Source organism: Anser cygnoides, chromosome 5 (genome assembly GCF_040182565.1).
Source record: "Anser cygnoides isolate HZ-2024a breed goose chromosome 5, Taihu_goose_T2T_genome, whole genome shotgun sequence".
NCBI lineage: Eukaryota > Metazoa > Chordata > Aves > Anseriformes > Anatidae > Anser > Anser cygnoides.
The window spans coordinates 41,007,798-41,035,488 of record NC_089877.1 but is presented as its reverse complement, the minus strand read 5'-3'; the positions used below and the strand labels follow the sequence as shown (position 1 = coordinate 41,035,488).

Genomic DNA, 27,691 nt, shown 5'->3' with positions numbered 1-27,691 from the left:
CGTACAAAATCTTTTCCTTTTTTTCTTCAATAGATTGCTTGGCTTCTACAAAGGAATATTCCCTCCCATCTTAGCTGAGACACCCAAAAGGGCAGTGAAGGTAACAAAAATAATAATAATAATAATAAAATAAACATGCTTCCCCTTTTAAAATATGAGTAGAGAGAGTGTCAGCTCTAAAATATTTTATTTCTCCTACACTGATTCTCCTAAACATTAGATTCTTAAGCTTTGGCAGATTGATTCTCTGATTTTTACAAGGAGGAAACTTTCCTGTTGAATAGCACAATAAAAACTGTTCTTGATTAAGAAGTGTAGTATAAGGCTTTAAAATGCTAGGCTATTTTTGCTAGGCTATAAATATATAAACTGTTACTGAAAAACAAATTGTAATTACAGATTGCAATTAAACTTTGCAATAAGCAATGTTTATAACAGAGTACTAGAATTGATATTTTAACCTCATAATTACCTCTAATGTAGACATTTTGTTTTATTGGAAATGCCTGCCAATTTACAAAACAACTAATACTCAGAATAGTGTAATAAATGAAGCCTTTAAAGAAGCCACACCTAGTAAGCACTTACTAAGTAACTTGAAGTAGTATATCTGTAGCTTTGAAGTGCTGTCTGGAGTTTTCTTGTACTCAAAGAGCACTGCTCCATACTCTTGTTTTCTTACAGATTGAATATGTTAGCGGGTACAAGTTTCTAGCTTGCAAAGAGTTTTTTGTTCCAGGTCTCTTACTCTTGAAATGGATGCTAGCCTATAAAGGTGTATTCAACATCAAATGTTGATCCGATTTTCTTTTATTATCCTCTATTTCAGCTTCTGGAACATTATTTTAGTAACACTCCTAGGCAAAGAATATCAATACACCAATTTTTTCAATTATGAAATGCAAACCTTTTTTTTAGTGCTACTAAATAAGCATTTCATCTTACAGTTCTAAATCTGTCAAAGCATCCATGGTGTTATGAACGAAAGTTTGTCTTACTTCAGAACTTTGAAGTTTTCTATAGTTGCAATAAATGTGTCTCAAAGCAGTTACTGTACAGAATGTCTTGATTTTCCTTCCTTTCTTTCTTTCTTTCTTTCTTTCTTTCTTTCTTTCTTTCTTTCTTTCTTTCTTTCTTTTTTTTTTCTTTGGTGTCTTTCTAAAAAGGCTGCATATGATCTTGGGCCTTAGCCTGCAATTAATCATTCATGTTCCAATTCCTTTACAGAGGAATAGTATTTGTATTAAGTGCCAGGATGTGACCTTGTAATAGAATCCTAAAGGAGTTCTGCTAATGTCATCTTCTTGTTTGCATTAGCATTTTAGAAGCCAACGATGTGTGTCACCTATCTCAAAATTATTTAATACAACTAAGCAAACTGAAATTCTATTTAATAGCAAAATGGCAGTGAAGAATAAATGTATGATATTTAAAAGCTTCCTAATGACTTGTTCTCTTCAGACTGTAATGTCTTCTTTGTCTCTTCATTGCATTTCAGTTGGAACAGCTCCAAGTCCATCTGATCATGCATTTTAGATTCCAGCATATTTGTAGATAAAATACAACCCCAACTTTGATTTCTCTCCTACCATCCTGAGTCATTCAAAAATCATGAGTCACTTTCTCTTACTCATATTGATTAAGTTGGCTTAAACCCCACAATATTCAACATGATTGTTGAATCATAAAAACATTTAAGTTGAAAGAGATCTCTGTGGGTCATCTGGTGAACCTCCTGCCGAAAGCATGGCTGACTTCAGGTTAGAGTACGTTGCTCAGGTACCTTGTCTAGCTGAGTTCTGAAAATCTGCAAGGATGAAGAGTCTGTAGCCTCTCTGTGCTCCTGCTCTAGTGCTTAATTGCTCTCACTGTGAAGAATTTTGCCATATATCCAATCCAAATTTCCTCTGTTGCAACTTTGCCTATTGCCTCTTGTGCTTTTGTTGTGGACCTCTGAGAAGTTTCTGACTTTGACTTCTCTGTAACCCTGCTTTGTATGGTGGAAGGCAGGAATTAGATCCCGTTAGCCTTCATATCTTCAGGATAAACAAATTCATTTCTCTCAGCCTCGTTTTGTACATCATAAGCTCACAACTTCTTAAATGTTTTACTGGTGCTCCCTTAGTGGGATGCTTTCTACCTAATTCTTGAACATTTACGTGAGGGCCCAGTATTTTTTCTGAAACCTTGAGAATCATATTTAAATGCTAAACATGCTTTTAAATAAATCATTGAATTCTTTAATTCTTTACACTTTTTATGGTGTTCCAATTTTATGGTGTTCCAAAGACACCAACAGGACTTCAAGTTATCGTGAGATATCAGCCATATTTTACATTCCAATGGTTCAGTGGCAGGATAGGGCATTATAGTTAAGTGATTTTAAGTTCCTGGATTCTGAAGATATTTAATGTCAGGTGTTATCTGCCAGCACAATTTCTAACATCCAAAGTGGAGTTTGAATCTATGCTTTGGCCTGAAGAGAATTCAGCTTGGCAAAAATTTCCACTAACCTTCTTAGGATATGAATGTGAAACAACAGTGGAAAGTCACTGCTTTCTTTGGTTGTTCTCCACCTTTTATTCTTCTAATGGTTTTCCTCATTTAACAGGCCCAAATATGTGTCTTGTCTGCTGCCAACCTGACTAGGGAGATTTAGGGTCATGGAGAATTACATCAACGACTATGGCTTTGAGGTCTGAGGAAAAAAAAAGCAGAGAGGCAATTTCTCAGCCTTGGTTTGTACTGAACATTTTGGAAAACTTCTAGATAAAATGTCTTTTATAACTCATGAAAACGTATAGAGAAGGGGCAAGACAGATTTTGTACTGAGAAGAAATGTAGTTTTGCTAGAATATTGTATTTACGTGGCATGGTTATTTGCTAATGAATATAAATCTGATAAAATGAAGTTACTTAGCCACAGTTATTCAGCTTAAATGCTAAGTGTTGAAGATTACTTTTAGGCAAGTAGGTTCTCATGTCTATCTTGCTATTTTTTTATACATTTTTTTCTTTATTTCCCTTCTAAAAAAAGAAAGCTGGTATTTCTGGAAGACGAAAAGTCAAAGTTTATAACTTTATGTTAGATTGAACTTGGAGGAAAGAAGTGATGATGCCAATACAATGGTTAACAGATGAACTTTTGGGGCAAATTTATATTGTTCATGCATTCCCAGACATCTTGTTTCAAGCATATATTTTTACCTTAGAGTTATTGAGACATCTGGTAAGTAGTCTGACTATTCTCTGTGTATTAAAGTGTATCTTTGCCAGATGGACAATATTGGTTATTCTATACACAAAAGCATGTTTTAAATACATTTATTGTGGGATTTATTTTGCACAAAGCTGTTAACTTAATACAACTATAGAGAAAAAGACAAATTACTCTGTTTTTAAAAACAACTTGGGTATACATATATAATATAAACCCATATGATATAGCTGGATACTTTTGGCAAAATTGTATGTATACTGGCCACTCGTATACCCAGCAACATTTATATTGATCCTTTTATTTATCTATTTTCTTTAAAAAGATAGATTCTTTTTATCTATTTTCTTTAAAAAAATATATGAGGCGTAGTTACTATTATGTATGTATGTATGTATGTATTTTATTTATGACTCTAGGAAACTATTGATTTTTAAGGTAAAAATTTTAAGACCAAAAAATTGCTAGGTAATGTATTTCTGCCTTTATTACAACCATTTTACAGATCTGTGACACTATGGAAAACATTAAGGAATACCAGAAATTCCATTAAAGGTTAGGAGGGTAACAATGAGTAGAAAGATGCTGGACAGAGAATAAAGCAAACTTTACCGCAACAAGAAATGAATTTCGTTTAGAGAAGTAACTCACCTACCTACAAATGACACTTTCCAAAGATTTCCTTTTACTTATAAGTAAAAATAACACTGAAAATTATTACACATTATGGAAGAAGGAATACTTCATTATATTTTAGTTATCCAAGATAGACCTACAGTCTAAGTAACACTTCTATCTTTTATTATTGTTGCCAAGGCCAGTACAATGATTTTAAACATATTTGCAAGATGTTTGCAAGATTTGTGTTCAATCTGTACACTGGGCAATTACAATCTAGGCTCTGGTTCTAGGGCCTTTTCTGCAAAATTTTACATAATACCTATTGATAATAAAAAAGTATATATCCACTGACCAGAGTATTGGTCCTTCAAGTTTCAGGATTTAACATCTTAATTTTACATTATGGAAGTATAATACACATTCCCCCCTTTTGTAAATATGGTGTTGTTATCAACTCATTAACATCTATTTCTCTGCTGGTTTTGGCAAGATTCTAATGACTTTCCAGATGAACCAGGTCTCGACTGAAGAACGTTGTTGAACTAGCCATAGGACAGGGTTCTAAACAAGTTAAAATGTCAATTTAGTGCTCATTCTATTTCTTTTGATTTATGGAAAGGATGTTTTGTTCTGATAGGTTTGTGATAACTGAGCCTGAGGGACTGAGGATGTCTTCTTTGGATGAGACCCAGAATAGGTCTTTCTGATTTGCCCAAAAAATCTATTCCCTTATGTTTCTTAAGATTCCCACATTTCTGTTGGCCTCATTTCCTATTGCCTTTTTCTCATGGTGAAACAGTATGTCACATTCATGGCTAGTTGATATGTGAGTGTTCATGGTCTCATACATGGGAGTGAAATGCACAGACTTTCAGTGGATCCCACCTTCATTGGAATCAGCTTGCTCTAAACTAAGTGTTACAGGTTAGCTTTGGAAAGTAGCCAAGAAGGTAAGAGATTTTAGTTATTTATTTTTGCTATATAGGGATGTGACAGCTCTTGCTCCAGTAAATATCCACCTGTGTTTATGCAGTCTTGGTGAAGCTGTGACAGGTTTTTGTTGTTCAGTCATGTAATACTGGACATGCCATGTAAAAGCCACTTTCCTTTTGCACACAAAATAGTGAATACTTGATAGATAGACAGGTCTCACAAATAGTGAGCTTTAGTTCCAGGCCTCATAGTGTTCCTTCTGTGAAAATTACATGAAATAACACTTCCACTATCTTTAGTTTTCCCTGGAACTCAAATATCTACTCTTTATAACCCACAAGATTTTCTGCTATCCTCATTCCTCATGCTCTAGCCTCTTTTTCAGTGCCCTCAGAACTATCTTATGTGCCATCAGCCTGAAGTGCTTTTTCAGTGGCCTCAGCAACATATTTGCTGAATATGAATTAGAAACAAGATAGGCTTCAAGGAGTGTTGCTGTTCATGGCAGCACTGGACTAGAGAAGATCTCTTAGGTTAACAAGTCTAGTCCCCTGCTGCTCCCTGTTTACCTTTCAGAAATTTATCAAACTCTCTCTAACAAGTGATTAAGAACCCTCCCATTGGAAGATTGTTTTAGGACCCCACTTCTTTGCCTGTGAGAAAGTTTCATCTAATGTCAAGCCACAATCCATTTATGAGTAGTTTATACCCATTTGTACCCACTTTTTTGTTACATCTCTCTCTCCTTTCCTTGTTTTTCATTCCCTTGCAGCCTCCTTTTTGCTAGACTAAACATGACAAGCATTTTTTTTCTTTCAGTCTTCATTCTTAAAAAAAAAACTTAAGTTCTCCTTAGGATCCTGGCAACCGTGTTTTCAATATGCTGTAGTCTGAGTTCATATTTTTTGAACAAGGGTGGCCAGGACTGTATTTGAGAGGACATCTTATAATTTATAAAATATCACAAACACACTTTCTTTTAAAAATACCTTGACTGATGCATCTTAGAGTTTGTGCCTACAGAACAGGAAGTCAGTTGTGAAGGTGTCTCTGCATAAGTCAATGGGAAGCTTGTTACTGACTTCAGTGCAGTCAGGATTATTCTCAACAATCTTCTTGGAAGAACAAAATTATTAATTTATTCTGCTTCGGTTTTGAGAAGATGTCACAAAAAAAAAAAAGGTATTCTGAAAATTAATGGGGTTGACAGTGAAAAACTACAAAAATCTACAGACTTTCTGTCTTCAAAATCTGCAATTACATTTTTCTCATGAGAAATGTGAAGATGATTGCAATATATTAAATATGAGGGTGACTTCTGGTGGCAAATAATAGTATCTGTATAGTATTACACTACTACATTTATACAAGTGTATGAAAATTAGATGTTAGAGGGAAAATAATAAATTGGAAACAAGAACTGTATGTTGTAAGTGAACTCTTACATAAAACCTTAATTGCATTTATGCTGCTGTTGTGCACGATATACTAATAAAATCAGTTCTGAAGCCTAATAGTCTACTATTGCACATCAAACACTGCTACAGAGAGGATGAAAAAAAAGTAGCTTATGTTTTTTTGCAGAACTTCACGTGGCTAGTCAAGATATGAGGTAGTGGAACATCACTGAAGTTTGGTTTTACTAATTTGCATAATTAACTCATAATTTTTTTCCCATGCAGTTTCAATCTAACTTCTCTTTACAGTTTTTCACCTTTGAACAATACAAGAAGCTACTAGCATATGCATCATTACCACCAGGACTGGTATGTATGGATACAACACTTCATGTTCTGATTTAATATTTATATTCTGAACAGTCCCATCTGTTTCTTCCCATATTAGAAGAAGCCCAAAAATAAAGGGGTCTGGTCAACCAAATCACAGTTTCTCAGAACAGACTTGTCCCTTTGAAACACTGATAACATAATCTGCCGAAATGATAGTTACATTAATTTTTATATCAAATGCCTTAATAATAATGTCATAAATAAATGTCTTAACATTGTTAAAGTGTTATTGACAGTTACCATAGAAGAGTCTGTATGCAGCTTGTCATTTTTCAGTCTTGCAAAATAAAATGTTGAACATTGTCAATATTTTTTTATTCATGTGATAATATCTCTTCCTTAGATGTAAATAGAGAGCCTATTCTCCAGAAAGTGGAAAGGACAGAGATAAGAGTCCTATGGTACACCATCATCTTTTTTGGAGTAAAATATGCTGGAAACTTGTAAACATGCCATAGCTGACCAAAAGCTGCTCCAATTCATCTAGCAGATGCAGCAGCCACCAGACTCCCCAGCATTCTTGCACGTTATTTGGTGCAATACTTGGAGGCATTTTTGCCTCTAAGGTAGCCATGGTAGTGAGGGAAAAGATGACTGAGAGGGATTCTGGTCTAAGCTACACAGAATGATTCTAGGTGATTCAACAGAGTTCTCATCAAGACAGCTTCTGCTGTTGAAAGAGATGCATACATTAGCACCAGCTTCCTGATGGCTTCCTGCTGGTTGGTGGTAAAAGGGATATGTTATGTTCCCATCCTACACTGGAAAAATAGATCTGCTGGTAACATGGTAGTACAGCTGGAGGCAAAGGTACTATGGCTGGAGCTTGCTGCTACCCTTCTAATTTACCATTCTGTACCTGAGCTCTCAATATTCCCAGGTCAAAACTCTCTGTATTGAATAAGTTATTTGTCTTAGTAATGTTTTTTCCTTACCATTCGTTTCCTTGAATTTCAGCAAATACACTTATTGCATTGTGGTCCTGGGACTCTTTACAGCCCCTAGAAAGTTCAGAGACAACAAACTGATGCAATAAATGTGTAAAGTGATCACAAAAATTAACCCCTCTGAATTTTCTTAATTGACCTGAATATCTAAACTATTTTTCTCTTACAAAGAAATTCATGTATTTATAAATGCTGTTTCCTGATGGAAAGCAGAGTACTGAATATCAACATTTCTATGGCTGTAATGTACCATCAGCTTTTAAGTACACGGAGTTAATTCATCCTTGTAGAGAATGCCGACATTTCCATATGTGCCACTTATTCCCATATAAACTTTTTCAGGTTGGATATTTACTTAGGAGGAATTTTCTGCTCCTTATGTAATTTGCTTAAGTACTGCATTATTTGAATTTCTTACATTTCCTTTTTTTTTTTTTTTTAAGTTAATGTGTTAATGTTATACACTTAAAGCTCTGTGCAGTTTCATTTTTTTCTGGTACTGTGTAACTGCATTTATGCTTTTACTCAGACTCCACCCAAAGTTAACATGAGGGCAATGCTTTTTCATGTTTTCATTATAAATCAATACCACAGTTTTTCTTATAGCTCAAAAGCGAGTTCATTGACAGTGCTATGACATTTTATTTTGTATTTTTTTGGAATGTGGTTTATGGCTATTGTCATATTGTCTTCATGAACTGTCAGCATCTAATCAAGGGCTAGTGTTGTTTAGTAGTAGTACTGCCACATTACTGAAATCTCTCATTGTATCATTCAGTTTCATAATCTGATATATGGGAAATTTTACTACTTGATTTTTACGTATTGATTGATTTAACTTCCCTAGGCATTTGCAGTTGCTGGCTTGGGATCTGGATTAACAGAGGCAGTTGTGGTTAACCCCTTTGAAGTAGTAAAGGTTACCTTACAGACCAATCGGAATGCCTTCACAGAGGTATGAGAATTGTTCCACTTTTCTTTTTGCTTTATTAAGTGTAATGCACTTCAAAGTTCATATTTAGACTGGAATATCTATACTATAGTGGGTTGATGCAAATGATTTTCCCACAAGGTTAACAAAAATGGAAAAAGGGAGGAGACTCAGTAGATGATGCTGTCAGATATGCATCAAGATGCATAGAGTATTTTCAGTTGAGCCAGCATTTCCACTGTAGATATCCTGTGCCTGCAGCACACCTCCTCCCCTCCAGAGCAGCCAGTGGGGCAGCACTGTGAGGAATTGTTATCCAGAAGTACAATTCTGAGACCCTTGTACACATTTACTCTGGCAGGCTCCAGACTTCAAGTGAGCACAGAAGATTGCCATAAGACACCAAGGACCTATGCCCTAGGCATGCCTTTTATATTAAAAATGTAGCTGGTAGGTTTTATAGGCTTGGATGAATTTATTTGTGGTATAAATCTTTACATTTCTAGGCACAAAATGGGAAATAGTTATATAATAAAGCATGGTGATAATTGAAAGTCCTATTTCTCCTCAGAGTTTTATTATTGAAATGTTGTTTTGTTCAAAGTCAGAGTGTGAAACTGACTTTGTCCATGGTTTTGGTTACTGATGAATGGGGAAAAAGATTAAACTGGTGAAAAATGATTCATCAAACTCGTGTTCACGAGAATGCGCCAGTTTCAATTACTTTTAATGCAGAAAATGTTCCAGGCAAAAGTGAAGAAGGCAGGCAGTCACACAGTTCCTTCCTTTTTTTCTCAGTGAATAAGACTAACAAATGACAAATCATCTCTTTCAAAATCTTCTGAGAAATCAGCTCTACCTATTATGGCAAAAGTGCCAAGTCACATAAGCCTGAAAATGTTGGATGGATCCCTGGTGAGGCACAAGTTTTCCATATTCTTCTTATAAGCTTTGTCAGAACTAATGCTTGCATGCCTTGTATCACTCATCTCACAAACTGAACCCTTTTGGGGGATGCACAGGATATATCAACTTGCCATTTACATAAGCTGTTTGGGCCATGCTCTTCAGGGACACTTTGGCAAAATATTGCTGCTAATTTCCAAATGTCATAGAGCAGTTGGCACCGACTGTAACTCCTTCAGAGAAGCATTCTCTTTGAGAATAAATTTTAAAACATTTGGTAAATTTCTGTTATATTTTCAATGCATGCAAAAGAGATGTTAGGTTGCTTTAAGTGTCCAGCCTAGACATTTTTTAATCATCAGCAGCAACACTACTGAAACAAAGAGCTAATACTGTATGAGAGTAAAATGGTTAGGATCCTGCAAGGAGAAAGACAAAGCAGGAGAAAGCAGTGCATGAGAAGATTTCTTTCTCAGTAAGGTGGTATGAAAATTATGGACTACTACTCTTTCAGCCTGTTTGCTCCTCAGTAAAGCAGGTAGATATTCTTGATCTTTCTGTTTCATGGTTGTGAAGAAACAAATAATATCTTTAAAAAATCTCTGGTTTTGGATACAAATAAACCAGTATTATATTTTGAGATAACTAGTTCCTGTAAAGTTGCAAGAGATTGATATATCCTTTCTCTTCATACATTTTATTTTTTTTCTCTATTTCAGACTTATTATAAAGACCATGATGTTTTAATTAGTAAATTTTATGCAATGAATTACTTTAATTGCAGCAGTCCTTTCCTGATGACCTTCAAAATATTCTGATAATCACAGTATCGCTGTTCAAAAACTGAGTTGTATTAAGTGAAAATTCCTTGAATTTAATTAAGTGCAAATTTTCACATACTCCAAATCAGAATATAGTGTCATACAAATAAAATTTTAAAAGAATGCTATTGGGACTCAACTAGGAACCTAGTTTACACTTAAAATATGATTGAAAGTGTCTATTTGCCCTAATGTAAATAATCCAAGGTACTGAATTTCTTAAATCACAATTGTGATTAAATCACGGAGGTATCAATTTTTAAAATATCTTTTCAAAAGGATTATAATTTTAGAATTTGCAGTAAATCAGGAAAACTCTAGTGGCTTCAGTACCACGATCTCAAGTTCTCGTTAAGAATACGTTAAAGGACATTCCATACTAAAGCACGTAAACTCAAGCTTACTGGGAGAAGCACTTGCATGTTATTACAGAGTGTAGGGTAATGGTACACTCATTTCATTACCATACACTGTTTTTATAAAAGGTTTAAGTATGCACCTATCCCATTGTGCAGCTTTCATATTATATGATGAAACCTAATGCAGGTCACATATTTCTTTGGCTATTGTATTGAAATAATAAATATATCTTGTTTAAAGGAACAAGGAAGAGCATGAACACATAAACCCACACCCAGACTCCTGCACACCCCCAAAGTAAATATTCACACACTACAGTGACAGTTGAATTATTCTGTGGTACCAGATCATCTTTCTAGGGCTGATAGGTTTAAAGAGGAAGGCCACAATAAATCATATTGGCACTTCTGTAATTTGAATTGATACACGTAAAAATAACACAACACTTTTTGTTTAGGTAAATTGCTAGAAGTCCCAACACTTTCTTTATTTGTTTGTTTGTTTCTTTCTTTTCCCTGTAGCCATGGAAAACCCACTGGCTATAGATGGTGATGTGATTGAAGTCTTCTCACTTTCAATTTGTGATCAATTAAACAAATACGTGTTTCTGCTCTAGAATGAGAAGGCTTTGACTCCAGATTGTGCTGTCTAGGTGTCTGTTAAGTATAAGTCAACAAGTGTCTGAAGTGAGTCAAACTCTGAATGTTTATACAGTGAATTCCTCCTACTTAGTCATCATAAGGTCCTTCCATCATCAGTACAGAAATATAGACCTTCTGTGGCAAGGTCAGCTGACATTTTAGATGTCTGGTAAATTGTTCTCTAGGAGAGCCCTCTCTATTGCTAAAAAGGGAGTCCTTTTGAGTAGCTCAGGTGTAGAGCAACCTGATCTAGTGATCCTTGCCTGTGGAAGGGTAATTGGAACTAGATGATCTTTAAGGTCCATTCCGACCCAAGCCATTCTATGATTCTGTGATTCTAGATGTAGACATTTCAGGCATCTACATTTGGACTGATGAATCCTATCTCTGGTGTACGGCAACTGGCAGGCTTCCCTTGTGAGTCATGAGTAAATCTGTATTTGAGACCAACTTACTATTGAAAGTTGCTGTCTTCAGCTTAAATCACTTTATCCAGGACCACTAGTTATTTTTTAAAGATCTAATTCCCCCCCCCCCCCATTTTTTTTTTTTGCATGGGAATGGATGTTATTGCTAGTATCTGGACCATATTCCATTTGGGTATCTACATTTTTAATAGATTCTGATTTGTATACTGGGGAGTAGTTAGAAAAGTAAACTGTAGTAAAATATGTGCAGAGCATTAAGAGGATAACATTAGTTACAAAGTATGAAAAAAAACAGAGTGAAACTTAGTATTAAAGACTACATTTGTCAGTCACCTAAATAAGCAATCATATGCTGTGTCGGATAAATAGGGATCATTTGGCTGATGGTGTTGATCTACTATAGTGATATTTTGAAATGGAAAGACATTAAACAAATAAGTGTATTGAAATTAGCAGTGTTCAGAGCGTTGTAGTCAAAATTCTTCTATATTTTCCTGTTTGAGAATCCCAGTGGAAGTCATGTTTTGCCTTTCTAATTAAATATTTGGTTACCCAGAGCTAGCTTTATGCATTGGAGAAAACCAAACTCAAGTCAACACCTTTTTGAAAATAACTTTTCTGTAATTCTGCTAAAACAGTAGAGGAGACCTTTCAGAAGGGGAGCACCTGATTCGGAGTGTCACATTATATTGTGATACAGATCAGTTGTGTATGTAGTCAGGCAGATCCTGTCAGAGGAATTGATCATTACATAAGTGGATCCTGGGGAAGTTTCTTCCTTGATGGCTTTCATTAAGTAGCAGTAGGCTGACTAAGAGAATTTCTATGCCTTCTGCTTGTTATTTTCAAAAAAGGATTTCTAAAGTCAATTTCCTAAATTTGTACCTTGGAATGTATATGGGTATTCCGGTTTTCAAAATCTAACTATGCTTTTTAAGTCAAATACATGCACTAGGAATGCAAAACAGGGGGTTCAGTTGTGTGGTTTTGGAAAAAAAAAATCTACACCTTCTTTCTAGATTTTCAGTACTCCAATATTAAAGTTAGATGTAACGGAAAAACTTTTAACATGTAATCCAGTTTTTAAAAGCTCTGTGTATCCAGTAACTTCTTTAAAAGTCGGTATTTTAAAGCAGCAGTTTGCATTCTTAACAGCATGAAGAACCTGAGGATACAGAAGGACTCCCAGATAATATATATGCTTTTTGTCGCCTTTCAACCCTATTCCTAACGTTGAATGTGGAACTGCTATTCAACACACATATTTACAGCGTCTCTTGCTGCTCCAATTTGTGTCTCCCAATGGCTTGCTTCCCTCGCCATAATGGCTCTCAAATTTCCTGTTCCAGTTCTGTCCTTTCATCATTCTCCCACAATGCATGTCCCCATGCCATTGGTTTTACTCTAGAAGCTGTTTTAATCTTCTAATTGTCCAGAATAATTGTTGTATGCTCTAGTTGTGCAAGGGTTTCGTCTGTCACAGTCCTAACAGCAAAGCTCAGTGATAAAAAAAACTACTGCCAAATTCACACATTCAAAGACACAATTTTCTCTGTAAAATCTGATTGATTTTTTAAATTATTGTTTTAAGAGCTTTATCTTTGCTTTAGGGATGTTGTCACCTTTTTTTTCTGCAATCAGAAAAGTGATGATTTTTGTTTTTTATCGAAAATAATTATGGTGATACTTAAGATAAAATGACAAGAGTTGGCAACACTGTTTGTCAACAGGATTGAAATGAGGCTGTGGTTATTGTTTTCTTTTTCTAAAGATGATCTCTTCCTTCCTTTACTTAACTTGTGTAGCAACCATCTAGCTTTGTTCAAGCTCGGCAGATCATTAAAACCAATGGTTTGGGCCTCCAAGGACTCAACAAAGGTCTTACTGCAACACTGGGCCGTCATGGAGTTTTTAACATGGTTTACTTTGGATTCTACTTCAACGTGAAAAACATTCTTCCAGTCAATAAAGTAAGTTTTTCATACAATGCAAACAGATAAGATAAACAGATAAACAGATAAGAGGCTTGGCAATTTATTTAACACTGTATTTTTCTGTGCAAAGCTGTGCAGTGACTAACTGGTGACTAACCTAGTTCTCTGTTTTGCAGAAATCTATAGCATTTTCATGATAAGATTTATGAATCAAAGCAAGGATTTGTACTTGTGACTTTTTAAGCAAAGCTGAGTATAGATAAAACAGTCATATTTGAATTCCCAATTTTATGAACATCCCTTTATACCACAGTAGCAGTGTAAAAAGACAGAAATCTGGATGCAGGTGTATTATGCTTATGTTAAGTATGTATGTATGTCTGTTGTTGTTGTTGTTTTGTCGGTGGTGTTTGGTTTGTTTGTTTGTTTGTTGTGGTAAACTGGCTTGGAAAAGAAAAAGCAATTTCTAGAACGTCTAGAAGTATTCACCAAGTAAGTGGCCAAGCTTGATGAGAAAGCAGAGCTGCAGTACATAGGTATCCTGGCCATGTACAGGGCCTATTTACTCAAGGCAGTTCAACCTGGTGTTGAAGGATGACGGGTCAGATTTACCCACACGGGAGGGAACCAGACCAAAACAGGACTGACAGGGTCATGCACAGGGACTTTATGTAGTATGCCCTATGAGTAAGTTGAAAAAAAAAATAATATAGCTGTAATTGCCCTTGAAGCAATTTTATTCAGTAGTCTTATATTCCTTTATATAAAGAAGGAAGCATTTCCCTTTATAACAAAGAGAAATTTTACTAATGAAAATGTGATAATACAGGAAACTTTCTAAATGGCTGCATGAGCAACAGTTAATGGTTTATTAATGACTCCAGTACGTTACTTACTGAACTGTATTTTCACTAATGTGATTTTTAGATGATGACAGTTAAACAGTCACAGGTGTAATATGTAGTGATATTCATATAAGAAGCTGCAATTTACATCAAACGGGATCAGTTTCTATTCCCAGATGAAGCAACACCTTTTTTTTTCCATGCTTCTGAGTAGCCTGGTATTTTTGTTGGCAACATTGTATAAATGGAGAAAAGCTCCACTTCTTATTTGCAGATCATTACAGTAAATTGAATTGTTCAAGAGCAGCTAACCCACAAGTTTCTACAAGTTTCTTTTAGTGTATTTAAGCATACTTCACAACGTACTTTAATCACACATTCTAAAATCTCAAGGCACAAGTATAGCTTGATACCAAGATAGGAGTAAACACATTTATGCTGATGGAAAAATGAAAAACTGTAGTTACTATGGAGAACACTCAGAACCATGTGCAGATAAGGACAGAGGCTTATATACAACTTCAATAGAAATTCTTAAGTTTCTCTGCATAGTAATTGAAGAATAGTAATAGTATTTGGTGTAAGCATTCTTTACTAGTCTTTCAGATTAAAAGGGGAGGGGGAGGAACAATTATTATATGATTAGAAAGACTCAGAGCATTATAATCTAAGAGAAACTAGCACTTTGTACAGGTTTTGTATGATACAGAATATTGTTAATATCTAGAGCATAAATTTAAATACATATAGACGATGAAAGAGAAGTTACTTCAGTGAGTGGTGTCAGCTGATGACCCAGCTGTCCTGTTCATACTATCAAAAGCAAAATGCAATGTAATCAATGTAGGATTAGATTGTGTTAACTGCAGGTAAGTGGAGAGGTTTGCATTGTGCTTGAGCAGTGCAAAGTGCCGTGCACAGTGGCTTGCACAGTAGCTACATCTCAGCTAGTAAATCGAGCAGCCTCACTGAAACTCAGTCATCTGTGCTGCTCAGGGTTGCCTGGCACAGCCCTGTCCCAGGCCAGCTAGCACTGTTTCTGGGTATGGCTTGGGAGCTAGTGCAGGCAAGGAACCATTCCTAATAGGCAGGTTTCATGCAGGCACTCTGATTTGGCTGGTATGCACCTAGTGGCATTAATAAAGTTAATAGAACATTCTAGGCCAACTGGCATCAGTGACAGACAATTCTCTGTACATACAGACATAGCCAGAAATTCTGACCAAACTCCCATTGAAATCGATGCAAGTCTTACCTTGAGTTTAACAGGGGTGTAATTCATGCCTCATCTGGCTTGTGCTAGCCAACAGTGTGTCTCAGGTGTTTATATGCACTGAATTTCGCCTCAGTGATTGGAAAATATCAGCATCCATCACTATGTTGTGGTCTATAACTTAAATCTCCTGTGTCAGGAGGCAAGTGCTAGAGACCAAGACTTATCAAACCTGTACAATTAATTTCATAGAAGCTGTTTTGCGGTTAGTCTGAAAAATATTAGACAGTTATAGCTTTTCATGTTTTCTCACATATTTGATTTCATTACAAAACTTATTTTTTTCGCTTTGTATATTTCACCTGGAAACAAAATCTCAGAAGTCAGTCTTGCAATATTGACAAACATATAAAAATTATGGAATAAGAATACTACACTTGAAGTAATGTTGGCTCTTGATTATGTATCTGCTGTTCACCATCTGTAATGTAAATGGAAAAATGTATGGAAATGTCCGTATGAGCCTTTTAGCTGTCAACAGTGCTAAACTGTGCATTAAATTTGCATCCCAATTAAGGATGTTTGCAGCTTATTTTGCCAAAAACAATAAACTTTTTATGTTGAGTGGTCAAATGATATAAATGACATGTGTGGGTTGTAAATGTTCATAATGAATAATTTTTCATATGTTCAGTCTATTCTGCTAAACAGACCATTTACAGCCAACCTCATGCTCTGTTTACTGAACATGGAATAAGCCAGACTTGTTTCAATTGCCACTAATGTATCGCCCATAGAGCATTAACAGCTATACATCTGCACTAGCAATCAAATTAGTCTGAAAATTTATATCGTCTCAGTTTTATGGCACGTGCTTTTATAGCACACTTCATAGGCTTCCAGCAGCTCTCACTTTTTTTATTTTTATCATAGTTTGGTTTGATGGTAAACATTAGTTTCATTAAAACCTTTGCTCACTACCACCTCCAAGTGGCTGTCATATTTCTTAACAATATGAAAACTCAACTGCCTGGTAAAAGCCCCCTTTGAATCGTGGCCAGCTGCAAAATTCATTTCAAGTCAGATACTGTTTGCTCCAGCTGCCACAGATGTGCCTCCTATTAAAAGGGCTGCTGCACCGGACAGCAGGAGCTGAGCAGTGTGTTGTTTTGTCAGAGAAAGGACTCTAAACTTCTGTAGGCAAAGAAGAGATGGGAAACCAAAAAAGGCTATTCATCTTGTCAAATAAATAAGAATGCAGAGCACGGTTTTATTTTTAGTTGTTTTCAGATCTACACCAATGTAAAAGTTATATGTAGAAACAGACAGTGCAAAGGACATGTAGTGTGACACAGTTGAAAAATAGTAAACCAAGTTGATTTAGGAGAAGACTGAATTAGAGTCAATATAACAACCTCAGAGCTACCATCATGTTTCAGGATGATCTGTAAACTAAAAAAAAAAAAAATGGTAGTGCTGTATCCAGTACAGCGTTACAAGCCACCTGCTGATCAGTACTCTCCAATCTGAGGTGCCCTGTGATTGTTGAAGCAACAGTCTGTGTTGTTTAAAAACTTCAGCCCTGGCCGTTTTCACCAGAAGATGTTGTATCAAAGGGGGAGAGTCCTTTTCTACCTCACCTGCTCCTGTTCTATGGTATTCCTGTAGGCAAGACAGATATGACATTTGAGGAGAGGAATCTTTGGTCAAAAGAAAAATGTGAAGAAGAAATACAAGTTATCTGATTTCCTATAGAAATGAGAATAATGATTAAACTAAAAGCCAGATTCAACCAAAGCTGGTAGAGAGACACACACATTTAAATTCTTACAAGACCTACAAATAATCATTTAAAAGGAAGAGCAATCCTACAAGCACGTCTTATGAGTGTTGTAGCTGAGGGAAAATTTCAGTGAGAACTTAAGTCTTATTGAACAATGAACTTCGTAGGAAAAAGACCAAATAAACCTTAGTCTGAGCTTGCACCTTTCTAGACACAATGTCAGTAAGTCATGAGACAAGAACTCATAAGACATTAAACTTCTGTAGTTCTGGTATTTATGGAGCTACTTTTTTTTTTTTTTTACACCTGTTTCATAACTAATTGTGTAACTAAGACTGGAGATGATAGTAGATAGGTACTGGATGCAGGGGTTAAGCAAAAAGATGTCCGTTCCTGGGTGCCAGTTTCTGCTTCAAGGAATTGTAAGGGAGTTGTAGTTAATGTCTAAATGATGCCAAGAAGAGGTGACCTGCTTGTAACCCCAGTAGTTTATGAACGGTCTGATGATCTGTGTAGACTGACTCTATGTGGGAGAGCTGACTGGAGTTACAGCAGAAGCCTCACATGAAGTTGTCTGCCTGATTCTGTTTTTACCAGTGTAGCTGGTGTTTTTCCAGGTGGCCATTCCTTAGGAGCTGCAAAACCGTACACTGAACATTGAATGACAAGAATACTAGATACCCTCTCTTGGATAAACTGAATGTCATTGGTAGAGGTGGCTATGGGATTAACAGAGAAGATGGTGCTTGTGTTTGGAAAGATACAAACCCAAAAAAAAAAAAAAAAAGTTTGTGAGGAGCCAAAGTGGTTGAGCACGAGTTTCTTTTGCCTCTTTGGTGTTCTCCTTCTAACAATAATCTACAAAAATGTAATGATCAGCAAGAGAAACAAATACAGATCTATCTGCTGCTTCTCTTGCTGACCGTACCGACTGAGTCTCCAGAATTCTGTACATTTTGAGACTGTTTTTACTGTCTCTTTATTTATTTATTCATTTATTTATTTTTTGCATCAAAAGTTCTTTGGTGCAGATGTTTGTTTTAGGAATAAGTGAAACGGAGGCCTAGCCTTGACCAAAGGGTCCAAAAGGTTATGGCAAAAAGGTAAATGGTAGATATTACTTCCTATAAATCTGGATTCAGATTAATAATTCTATCAGGAAATTGAATTCCGAGGAGAAAAAAAAAATAAGAAAAAAAAAGATCACTGAGAGAACTGCAAATTGTTTGAAATTGTCTACCCTGTAGAGCAGACAGTCATCACACTCTGGAGACCAGCCAGGACATTTATCCCAGTAGTTGTCACTCATCTTATTATGCTGTCAGACATCTGACAGATGGATTTTAAAAACTTAAATAAATGTCGACTGCAATGAGATTGCACTCAAGGAGGAATCTGAGATAATACCAGTGTGAAAAGGCACGTTGAATTCAAACAAAGTGCAGCTGTGACTATGCATTTTGGAATGCCTTTCCTGTTCATCAATGTGTTTATTGTTGTTATTATTTCAGCATTTCCTATGCATCTTGACAAAGATCAGAACATCATTATACTAATCAGACAGCAAGCTGTAGTTTACAATAAAGAGTTTACTATGTAAATGCATGAGATGCACAAAAGTTCAGGGTGAGTAAAACTATGAAATTGTTCATAACGCTGTGGTCAAATCTTGATTCAGTCACAAACAGAAATTGTGACTATTCTTTAAAAGAATCAAAGCATCATGTTACCACAACAGTGACAAGACTTACTTTCACCTTTTTGTTTTCACACTTTCTGGGGTCTTGCAGTGGATCTACATCATTTTCTCTTGATTACTGCTGAATCCTGTCCGGAGTTTGCTTGCCTCCACACCACCTGAACACATCCGTACCAGCCTCTCCCTCCCTAAGATTAGAATTTCACAGCCTTTCTTCCCAGTGCTCCTCTTGAAACTCAGAAGAACCAAGACCATGGCTTTCCTCTGGGATCTGGATCAGTGTCCATGTTTAAAATAACTCATAGCTTCTCACCTGTTCCTTCTTGCTTTCCTGAGACCTATCATGCTCTCAGAAGCTACTTTGCCTCCCTCTGAATATATCTTCTCTGTCTTGGAAGCTCCCCTTCCTCAGACATTCATTTCTTCCACTGCCTGTTACCATTGGAAGCTCTTTTCAGTGGTTAAAACCAATTATCACGGTGGCTAGAGCAGTTCCTTACAGCCTGTTTTGTTGACAAAAACTTGATTGTAGTCAAGGTAGCCCAGGTAAGGTCCTGTGGAACCTCTTAGCTTGCCGTAGGAATTCCTATGCTTATTGCGCTTCACCCTAGCCAAAATGATCAAGCAGCAACTACTCCTTACGCCTCTTCAGGCCCATAATTCCTGGGTGTACCAGGCAGAACGAGAGTTGGCCAAATCACAGCCTTCTGTCCTTTAAAGTCTTCCTTGTTACACGCAGGGAGTTAGATGTGGCGCATATAGTGCAAAGCCTCTCAGCTCTGTTCCTGTCTTCTCCATGGACCTATTATGTGACCGTGAGCAAATGTATTTAGATTTAACAATCATTTCAAATCGCTTTAATCTTTTGTGCCAAGTGTAACTCATATATAAAACTAATATTATGGCTAACGTTTTCAAAGGAGTTTAGGAAACTTGACGCAAATATTCCGCTCAAAGTCAGTATTAGTTTCAGGCTAAGTCCTGTAGACTGCTTTGCAAAAATAGCTTAAAATATTATTCCATAGCTATTATTTATTCTTCATGCAAATTGTCAGCAATTAACATTCTCCTTACTTTAAAAGCCCTATTCTTTTTTAATGAATTTATCTGTGAGGTGCCCAGAAGTACTAAAACATGTTTACAGAAGTATTCTTTCTCATAAAATATATACCTTCAGCAACATAAAAAATAAAATAAAATAAAATGAAATAAAAGTGAAAGGATCTTAAGACAAACAGCTTCAGTTAGGCAAACTCACACTTTTCACTTTTTTTCACTTACTTTTATTCTTATATTATTGTGGGGTTTTGTTTTGTTGGCTTTTGTGTTTGTTTTTGTTGTTGTTATTTTGTTTTTGTTTTTTTCCTTAAAATGAGGTTAAAATATATATTTATTTGAGATACATTCTGCCACCATTACTGAGACTGTACAGGGACTTCATTGGTAGGAGGACAAGGACAAAATGAGTAGTGTTCCTGAGTGTCTTTCCTGTTCAGGTTTCTCAACACTTTTATGCATGCCACTGGACTGTTCACATTATCTGTCTCTGGTTACTGCAAGCAATATACTTTAGATACTTTGAGGTGTTCCTTTGAAGGTACCTACTTCTCTGCACTATATGTAGCGAGTGGGGTGTTCCACCTTTGATCTTTTGAATTGCACCCAAGATGGGTGTCTAAATCAGTACAAACATATCAACTAGGGTGAGTCATTGTCTATTCTATAGTGATTTTTCTGTTATTCTAATCAGGAGCCATGGATCAGCATTCTGGTCATGCTCTCCATCAATAATGAATGCACTTGGATTCACAGTGACCCTACCAGTGGGCTAAATTAACTGAGTTCCAAACATACGTGCCTTTACCAAATGGTTATTTCATTGCTGGATTATTATCTATGCTACTTATTGAATTAAGTGGCCTTCTTTCAGAACAGATGAATATAGTGTGGAAGCTTTTGACTGAGATCAAAGACTTAAACAGAGGTTTTGACAAAGTTCCTAGCTGATAAACAAGTCAACAAAGAGGTACGGAAAAGAAAGTCTGTGGCTTTGGAAAATGAAACTGATAGTATCTCCAGAAAGTATCTCCAGTGGGTGACACTCTTGTACATGGGTGTGCATGTGATAGATTTAGGGTTAGAATTTTCTGTTGCTAGAAATCACAGAATATAAAAGAAAGAATTAAGCAGCATGTGATTTAATATTTAAATTTACAAAGTCTCCACTTATTTCAAAGTGTTATAATAGGAGTAATGAAATATAAAAAACGGAGATATAATATCTCAAAATTTCTTCTTCCAAACAAAGTAGGGAAATGCAGCGAGGCATGCATAGATATGGCATTTATTAGTGATGCCTACTTCTCTATTTTTGATGGCTGGTTATGCTCACAGGGCAAGGACTCAAGTGTATAGGAAATGTGATTGTGAAGAACATGCTAAAAGGTAAGAGGATCAGAGATTACATTATCCAACCACAACAAAGTTATTCCATTAGGAAAAAGCAAACTGGTTGTTCATTTCCATGAGGTATACTGTACTGTGGTGTGTCACCATCTAAAATCATGCTTCTGTTGTACTTTGTATTCTACTCATACTACAGAAAAATTACTTTTGCCTAAAAACAAAATTATTTATTTTTTCCTCTAGTTCTGTCACCTATGAAAGCAAGGGAAGAGTGTCAGAATATTTTTCTTTAATGTACCAAATATTTAATATTCAGTTGGTAAACTGCATGGTGCAGAAGTTAGTGACAATACCATGATGATAATCGCCTCTGCTAGCCTGTTGCAGTGATAGCGCTAAGCAGATACATTTACCTTTATCTCATGTCTCCTCTCACAGGGTCCTAGACTGCTAGGAATATTTTGGAATCTGCCAATGGGGTAGGAAAAGGGTCGATTTTAGTGTAAAAAGAAAGACGGTGTTTCATGATTGCACCAGCTGTCAACTACATGATAGACAGCCGATGTTCTTTTATCCATGTAAGCTTTGTAGACAGAGGCTATAAAGTATATTTGACAGTGTGGGGTTTTTTTTTTACACTTGAAAGTGGTAGCACATAAAAAAGCAACTACTCTGTGCTTTTAGGAAAAAAAAATAAAAAAAAACTTTTTAATTATTTTAACAGCTAAATTTATTTGGAATCCATTGTATGAATGAAGTAATCTGAATATTACAGTGATGAATGCCATAGAAAACCTTTCTCATGAGATATGTCATAAAAAATTCAAGTTATATAGCAAAGCTAGTGTAAACCACAGCACATTAGGTTATAATCCAGTTTCGTGAATACTCAAAATCCCTTCCAACTTTTTCTATGTCACAAATACTGGAATAGAAATAAAGCAATTTGTTTTCATTTCCCATTAGTTACAGTGGTGCAGTGTCAGGTTTCAAAAGAGGCTCGCTTGACTGGACACTCCACCAAATCCCATACTCTGTGGCACTGCCAGTCACAAAGCAGGCAATGCTGGCATTGGGAATTCAGCAAAATATGAAAATGTTCAAATATAAGGGATTTGCCAGAAGCAGCAATGCTTGAAATTCCATGTTGAAAAAGTAATACTTTTGCCTGACATGTATTGCCTAGCCCAGAGGGCAGCCCACTGTACTTGGCACTACTGAAGAGGTGTCCTTGTGCTTGAATAAGATATTTCAGATCATTCTAGACTATGAGAAGTTAACCTGGCAGTGGCAGCCTCCTCAGTGCCACCTGGTTTGAGGAGGCAAATGCAACCTTAGTGCCAGGTGTGGATGTGATCACACAGCTGTTGCCCAGAGTGGCGTGGGTACCACACTGGAAAGGGGCTGGCGTACTGCTGCACCTGGGTTTCAAAAGGGGTCCTTTTTTCCTCTCTGGGTACCAGAAAAGTCAGCTTTATTTTACTTCCATTTAAACAAGAGCTACTATGTACAAAATAAACAGAAATTTGCTGCTAAGCTTTTTATTGATAAAGTTGTACAATTCTTTATGTATCACAAGCCATTCTAATTATTAAAAGGTATTATCAGTGTGTTTCATGTTTTGTGAAATCAAGGTGTTGAGTTTTTCTGCAAGTAATAAAATGCTCTGTTGATTTTGACATTTCTCTCCAAACACCTGTATGGACTTCATCCAATGCATATTATGGAGGCTTTAACATGTTCCTTGTTGTTAATCTGGAAAGGAGACCTTCTTCGTTGTTCTTTTTTTTTTTTTTTTTTTCACTCAAAAAATGTAAAGGTTTAGAAAACACAAAGCTCTTTCATTTTAATATTGTACTGACACTATGACACGACAAGATCATCTATTATTTTACTGATGGTTTTCTATAATTAAAGTGACTTCATAAAAAATGGAACTGCATATATAGAGGTTGATATAGTAAAAAAGGGTCATTGCTGCTGAACACCGATAGCAAAAGAAAAAAAAAAACTATGTGCATAGGCAAGACATGGGGACACACTTTCCAGTGGTTTCCACTACTTATAGAAATAGAAAGAGACTTGTTTCAAGAGATTTTGACTCTCAGATAACTTTAAATTCTTTGATGTCATAGAAAATGCCAAGGTAGGAGGTCTTTCTGTAAGATCAAATAAAACCCAGTCAGACTGTGAATGGGGAGTGAGCAAAAAAGTTTTTAGATGCACTACTAACCTGCTTCTAACTCTCACCCTGAACATATAGTAGGGTTCAGAAGCAATCTGTTGTGAATTCTTCAGCCAATTAGCTGAGTGAGTTACCACCGTTTATAATGCACAGAACGTGGAGGCTCTCTTGCCGTTGTGCCGAGCTGGATTGTTAATAACAGGAAGCTAGCACTTCTCAGTACAGTGGATCAGCTACATGTGAAAATAAATGTAAAAAACCTGGAGGGGAATGGCAGCAGACTGAGATTAGCCTTTATTTAATTTAGCATTTGGGGGTCCAACACACAAATGAGCGTTTTAGTAGGCTTCATGGTGGAAGTTGCTGTCATTTGTAAAATATTCTGGCCAATTAGCTAATAGTGTGCTTGGATTTCTCCTGTTTTGATACAGTAATACTAAGTACATTGTGAAGCCCAATTATACAAATCATCCCCATATGCCATACCAGTCTTTCTTTATGAACTGTGTTTATAAATCCTGTGTGAGGAAATGTGTACTTCAGCAATTTAGACCATGTGTAAAAACATAGCCAATAGGATTGTCAAGAAAACAAGTTCCAGCATAGGAAATCCTAATGTGTTCCGCTAAAATAACATGAGTGTGTTGTGTTGTGTGAGTTTTCTGATTAAATGCATATTACTTTATAGTGCTTAACCTGCATAGGTCCTTCCGTTTCCCTTTTTATTCTTTCCCCTTTTATTCTTCTCTCTCTCTCTCTTTTTTTTTAGGATCCAAATTTGGAGTTTTTAAGGAAATTTGGAATTGGTCTAGTCTCAGGAACAATAGCCTCAATTATTAACATTCCTTTTGATGTTGCAAAAAGTAGGATTCAAGGACCACAGCCAGTTCCTGGAGAGATCAAGTACAGAACCTGTTTTAAAACTATGGCAACAGTCTATAAAGAGGAAGGGTAAAACATTCTTATTTTAATAAATGTCCAGACCTCTGTTTTAGTTCATATGGGTCCATAAAACCATGTTGTTATATTTCAGATTTCACAAGGACCGTTAAGCCACCCTGAACTCATGTATCAAAAGAGCACAATGTAACATTTAAAAAATATATTTTAGAATTACAAGGAAATGTCTTCCAACTTCATGTGAACTTTCACAGAAGGCTTACGAGATGATTACTAGGTTGTCAAAATTTGTGTTCAACACGTAAATGCTTTGTATATCTCATGTAATTTTGTCAACTCTTCATTTTGTAAAAGGAAAATATCAACACAAAACAGAGTATCGCCCAGTTTAACTCTACTTGTAATTAGACCTCTGCACTTTTAAAATGACTGCTGAAATAATTGAACTGGGGACAGATCCTCGTGGCAGTAACTTTTTCCAACTTTTTAAAATATTTCTCAAGTGAGGACTGAGTTGTAGCTTTGATATTCAATTATAGCAGTCATTTTGTCCATGTATGCAGCTGTTGTTAACAGAGTTGTCTTGAAAGTAAAACCATCTCACTGATTAAAGTCATATTTCTGATTGGCTGGACTCACAACGTAGCTTTTGGGACTGAACATTGATTAACTTTTTCTCTTCATCTGATCTGCCTCTGTAAAATGTTAAAATCCAGATACTGCCTGCTATTGAACATGTGTAATTTCAAATAATTGCTTCTAAGTGCTCTGCCAGCATTTTAACAAACACATGCTAAAATTCCATTCTTCTTTTACAGCAAGAATATTGTTTGAAACGCTTTGTTTGTTTTTCTTCTGCTGCAGATTTCTGGCTCTGTACAAAGGCTTGGTTCCCAAGATCATGAGGCTTGGTCCAGGTAATTTTTCCTCTCATTTCTATATTGTTTTTGTTCTTACTTTGTCTTCCTGTTTTTCAATTTCTTGACAAAATATAGTAAGCATCAAACAAATAAATGAGACACTGAACCAGAAATCATCAAAATCTCTTTCATCTTTGAATGATTTCTTTTGGTCTAAATATGTGTCTAAAAAAAATCGTTTACACATACAGATGGGATGATCACAGATCCAAGTAGTTTGCTAGTTTGTGAACTTACTTTATTTGTGAACAAGCCAAAGTGCATCCATGCAAGTGCCAGAGCTGTGAAACCTTTTGAAGTGTTTATTAAAGATTGTCCTATTCCCTCTAATGTGATTTTTTGCTTTCACTAGGTCTTTTCTGTACCAATGTAGTCACCTTAAAACACAGGCTAGAGTCTTTTCAGTATAAATGCCCTCAACTAGTTGAGCCCAAGCATATCACATTCCATTTACTTTCTGCTTCCTGTGCTCTTCTTGGTCTGTAAGGAAAAAACCCTAAAAGGTCAACAGCATGGGCTGGGATTCCTCCCGTTACACGGCACTAGAAGGCTAAAAGGACAGGGATAGCTTCAAACGAGGTTTGTTGACTGACCCCTTCTCACCAGTTGTTACTCCAAATGGAGGAGCACAGTGGCTGAGGGCTAGATCTTCTTTGACATCAAGATTATTTTTCTCAGACTGCTTTTGATTAATGATGAAATCAAATCAGCGGGCCCTTAGACTTTGCCAGCCCACAGAAGCAGCCTGTGTCAAAAAGAGCAGAAGCCCCAGTTTGAACAGTATCCCATTCCCATGAAATTGTAGTTCCAATTGTGCAAGGTGGTTTAATAGGCAAGAGCACACATGGTTAAAAGCAAGTAGGTACAGAGTTTGCTCTAAGTATAAAGGAGGCATTAGGTTTGTCTGTAAATGTTTGCATATCCAATCCTTCTGACTAAGTGCTAGACCATGCCTGGTTATTGTGCAGGGCAAAGGAAGAAGGTGGGGAGGGGAAACAAGGCACCTAGGCATAACTCTGACGCTAAAAGCCTTTTCCCTCATGATCTGAAGCTACTAAATTATATACAGGACAAAGAGCAGGCAGGGCTTCACTTCCCCAGTACCCGTTAGCACAGCTGACTTTGGAATAAAACTTTTCATCTTAAAAGTGACATTGCATTCTGGCTCAAATCCAGCAAGTCAGTTAAGTGTGTGCTTCATTTTAAACACTGTTATAGTTCCATTGACTAATAAGTAGATTTGGATTTCTGGTGAAACAATAAGGTAATCTTTATTGTGACTGGAAAGGTAATTCCTTCTTTCAACATGTGAATGCTTTCAGGAAAAGAGATACACAAACATCACACATTGTAAGAACTGGAAGCAGCCCTGATTTGAGTTCAAATCACATCTTCTAGACATTGTGTCTATAATTTGTTTGTTGGTCAAAGCCTTTTGCAAACTTTTGCTCTGTCTTGCTATCTGGGAGTTGCTGTTCACATAGGATTTCAAGTCTGATCATGGTTCATTAGGATAAATAACTGGGAAAACATGTGGTAGCTCTGTATGCCTGGTTGTCTGAGCCTATCCCATCCATGTAGAAAGGTCAGACCAGTTCAGCAGAACTTATTTTTTAGAGGTGCTACTGTAACCTGCTCAGCAAACCAACAGGCAAAGGCAAAAGGAAGAAAATAGTTGTGCCCCAATGCTGGCACCCAAAAGTAGTCCAGTATAACACACTTTTGCTCCTGCAGCCTAGAAGCTGATTCTCGTTTTCATCTTCTCCAACTAGCAGCCTCTCTATATATGCTTAGTTATATATACATCTTCCAAAATGTTCCCTTCTTCAGCTCAAATAATAAGTACAGCTCAGCTACAGAAGGGCTTAGTCTGGCTCACTAAGAGTAAACATCCTTTATTGCATTCAAGCTGAGATTTTGTACTGTTATCAGTTCTAGCAGATAACGCCGCTTCATCAAATCAAAACTTTGACAATGAATTCATAGCTAGGTACAGTCACAAGAAGATTATATTCATTCCAATACCATGGTCTTCTAATTTAGATGTGGTAAACAAACAGCAGAAAACCTTTTGTGACTCTTACCTGGAAGTATTTTCACAACCCTCGTGATGAATTTTTGTCATTCCATCACTCAAGTTGTTCATTCATGGCCAAATCTAGCTCTAAACAACCACACAAATATACATGTGTTCACAGATGAAAAGATTCA

At 36.3% G+C, this 27,691-nt stretch overlaps 1 protein-coding gene across 2 annotated transcripts in view; it reads left to right on the top strand.

Annotated features, from left to right (window-relative positions):
* SLC25A21 (solute carrier family 25 member 21) overlaps window positions 1-27,691 on the top strand; it is a 254,296-nt gene that overhangs the window by 224,647 nt on the left and 1,958 nt on the right. For both annotated transcript variants that reach the window (XM_048059873.2, XM_048059876.2), the window contains exons 4-9: window positions 34-100; window positions 6,478-6,537; window positions 8,356-8,463; window positions 13,401-13,565; window positions 24,430-24,611; window positions 25,425-25,477. In XM_048059873.2, the coding sequence (XP_047915830.1) occupies window positions 34-100; window positions 6,478-6,537; window positions 8,356-8,463; window positions 13,401-13,565; window positions 24,430-24,611; window positions 25,425-25,477 (635 nt within the window). The remainder of the gene's footprint in view (window positions 1-33; window positions 101-6,477; window positions 6,538-8,355; window positions 8,464-13,400; window positions 13,566-24,429; window positions 24,612-25,424; window positions 25,478-27,691) is intronic.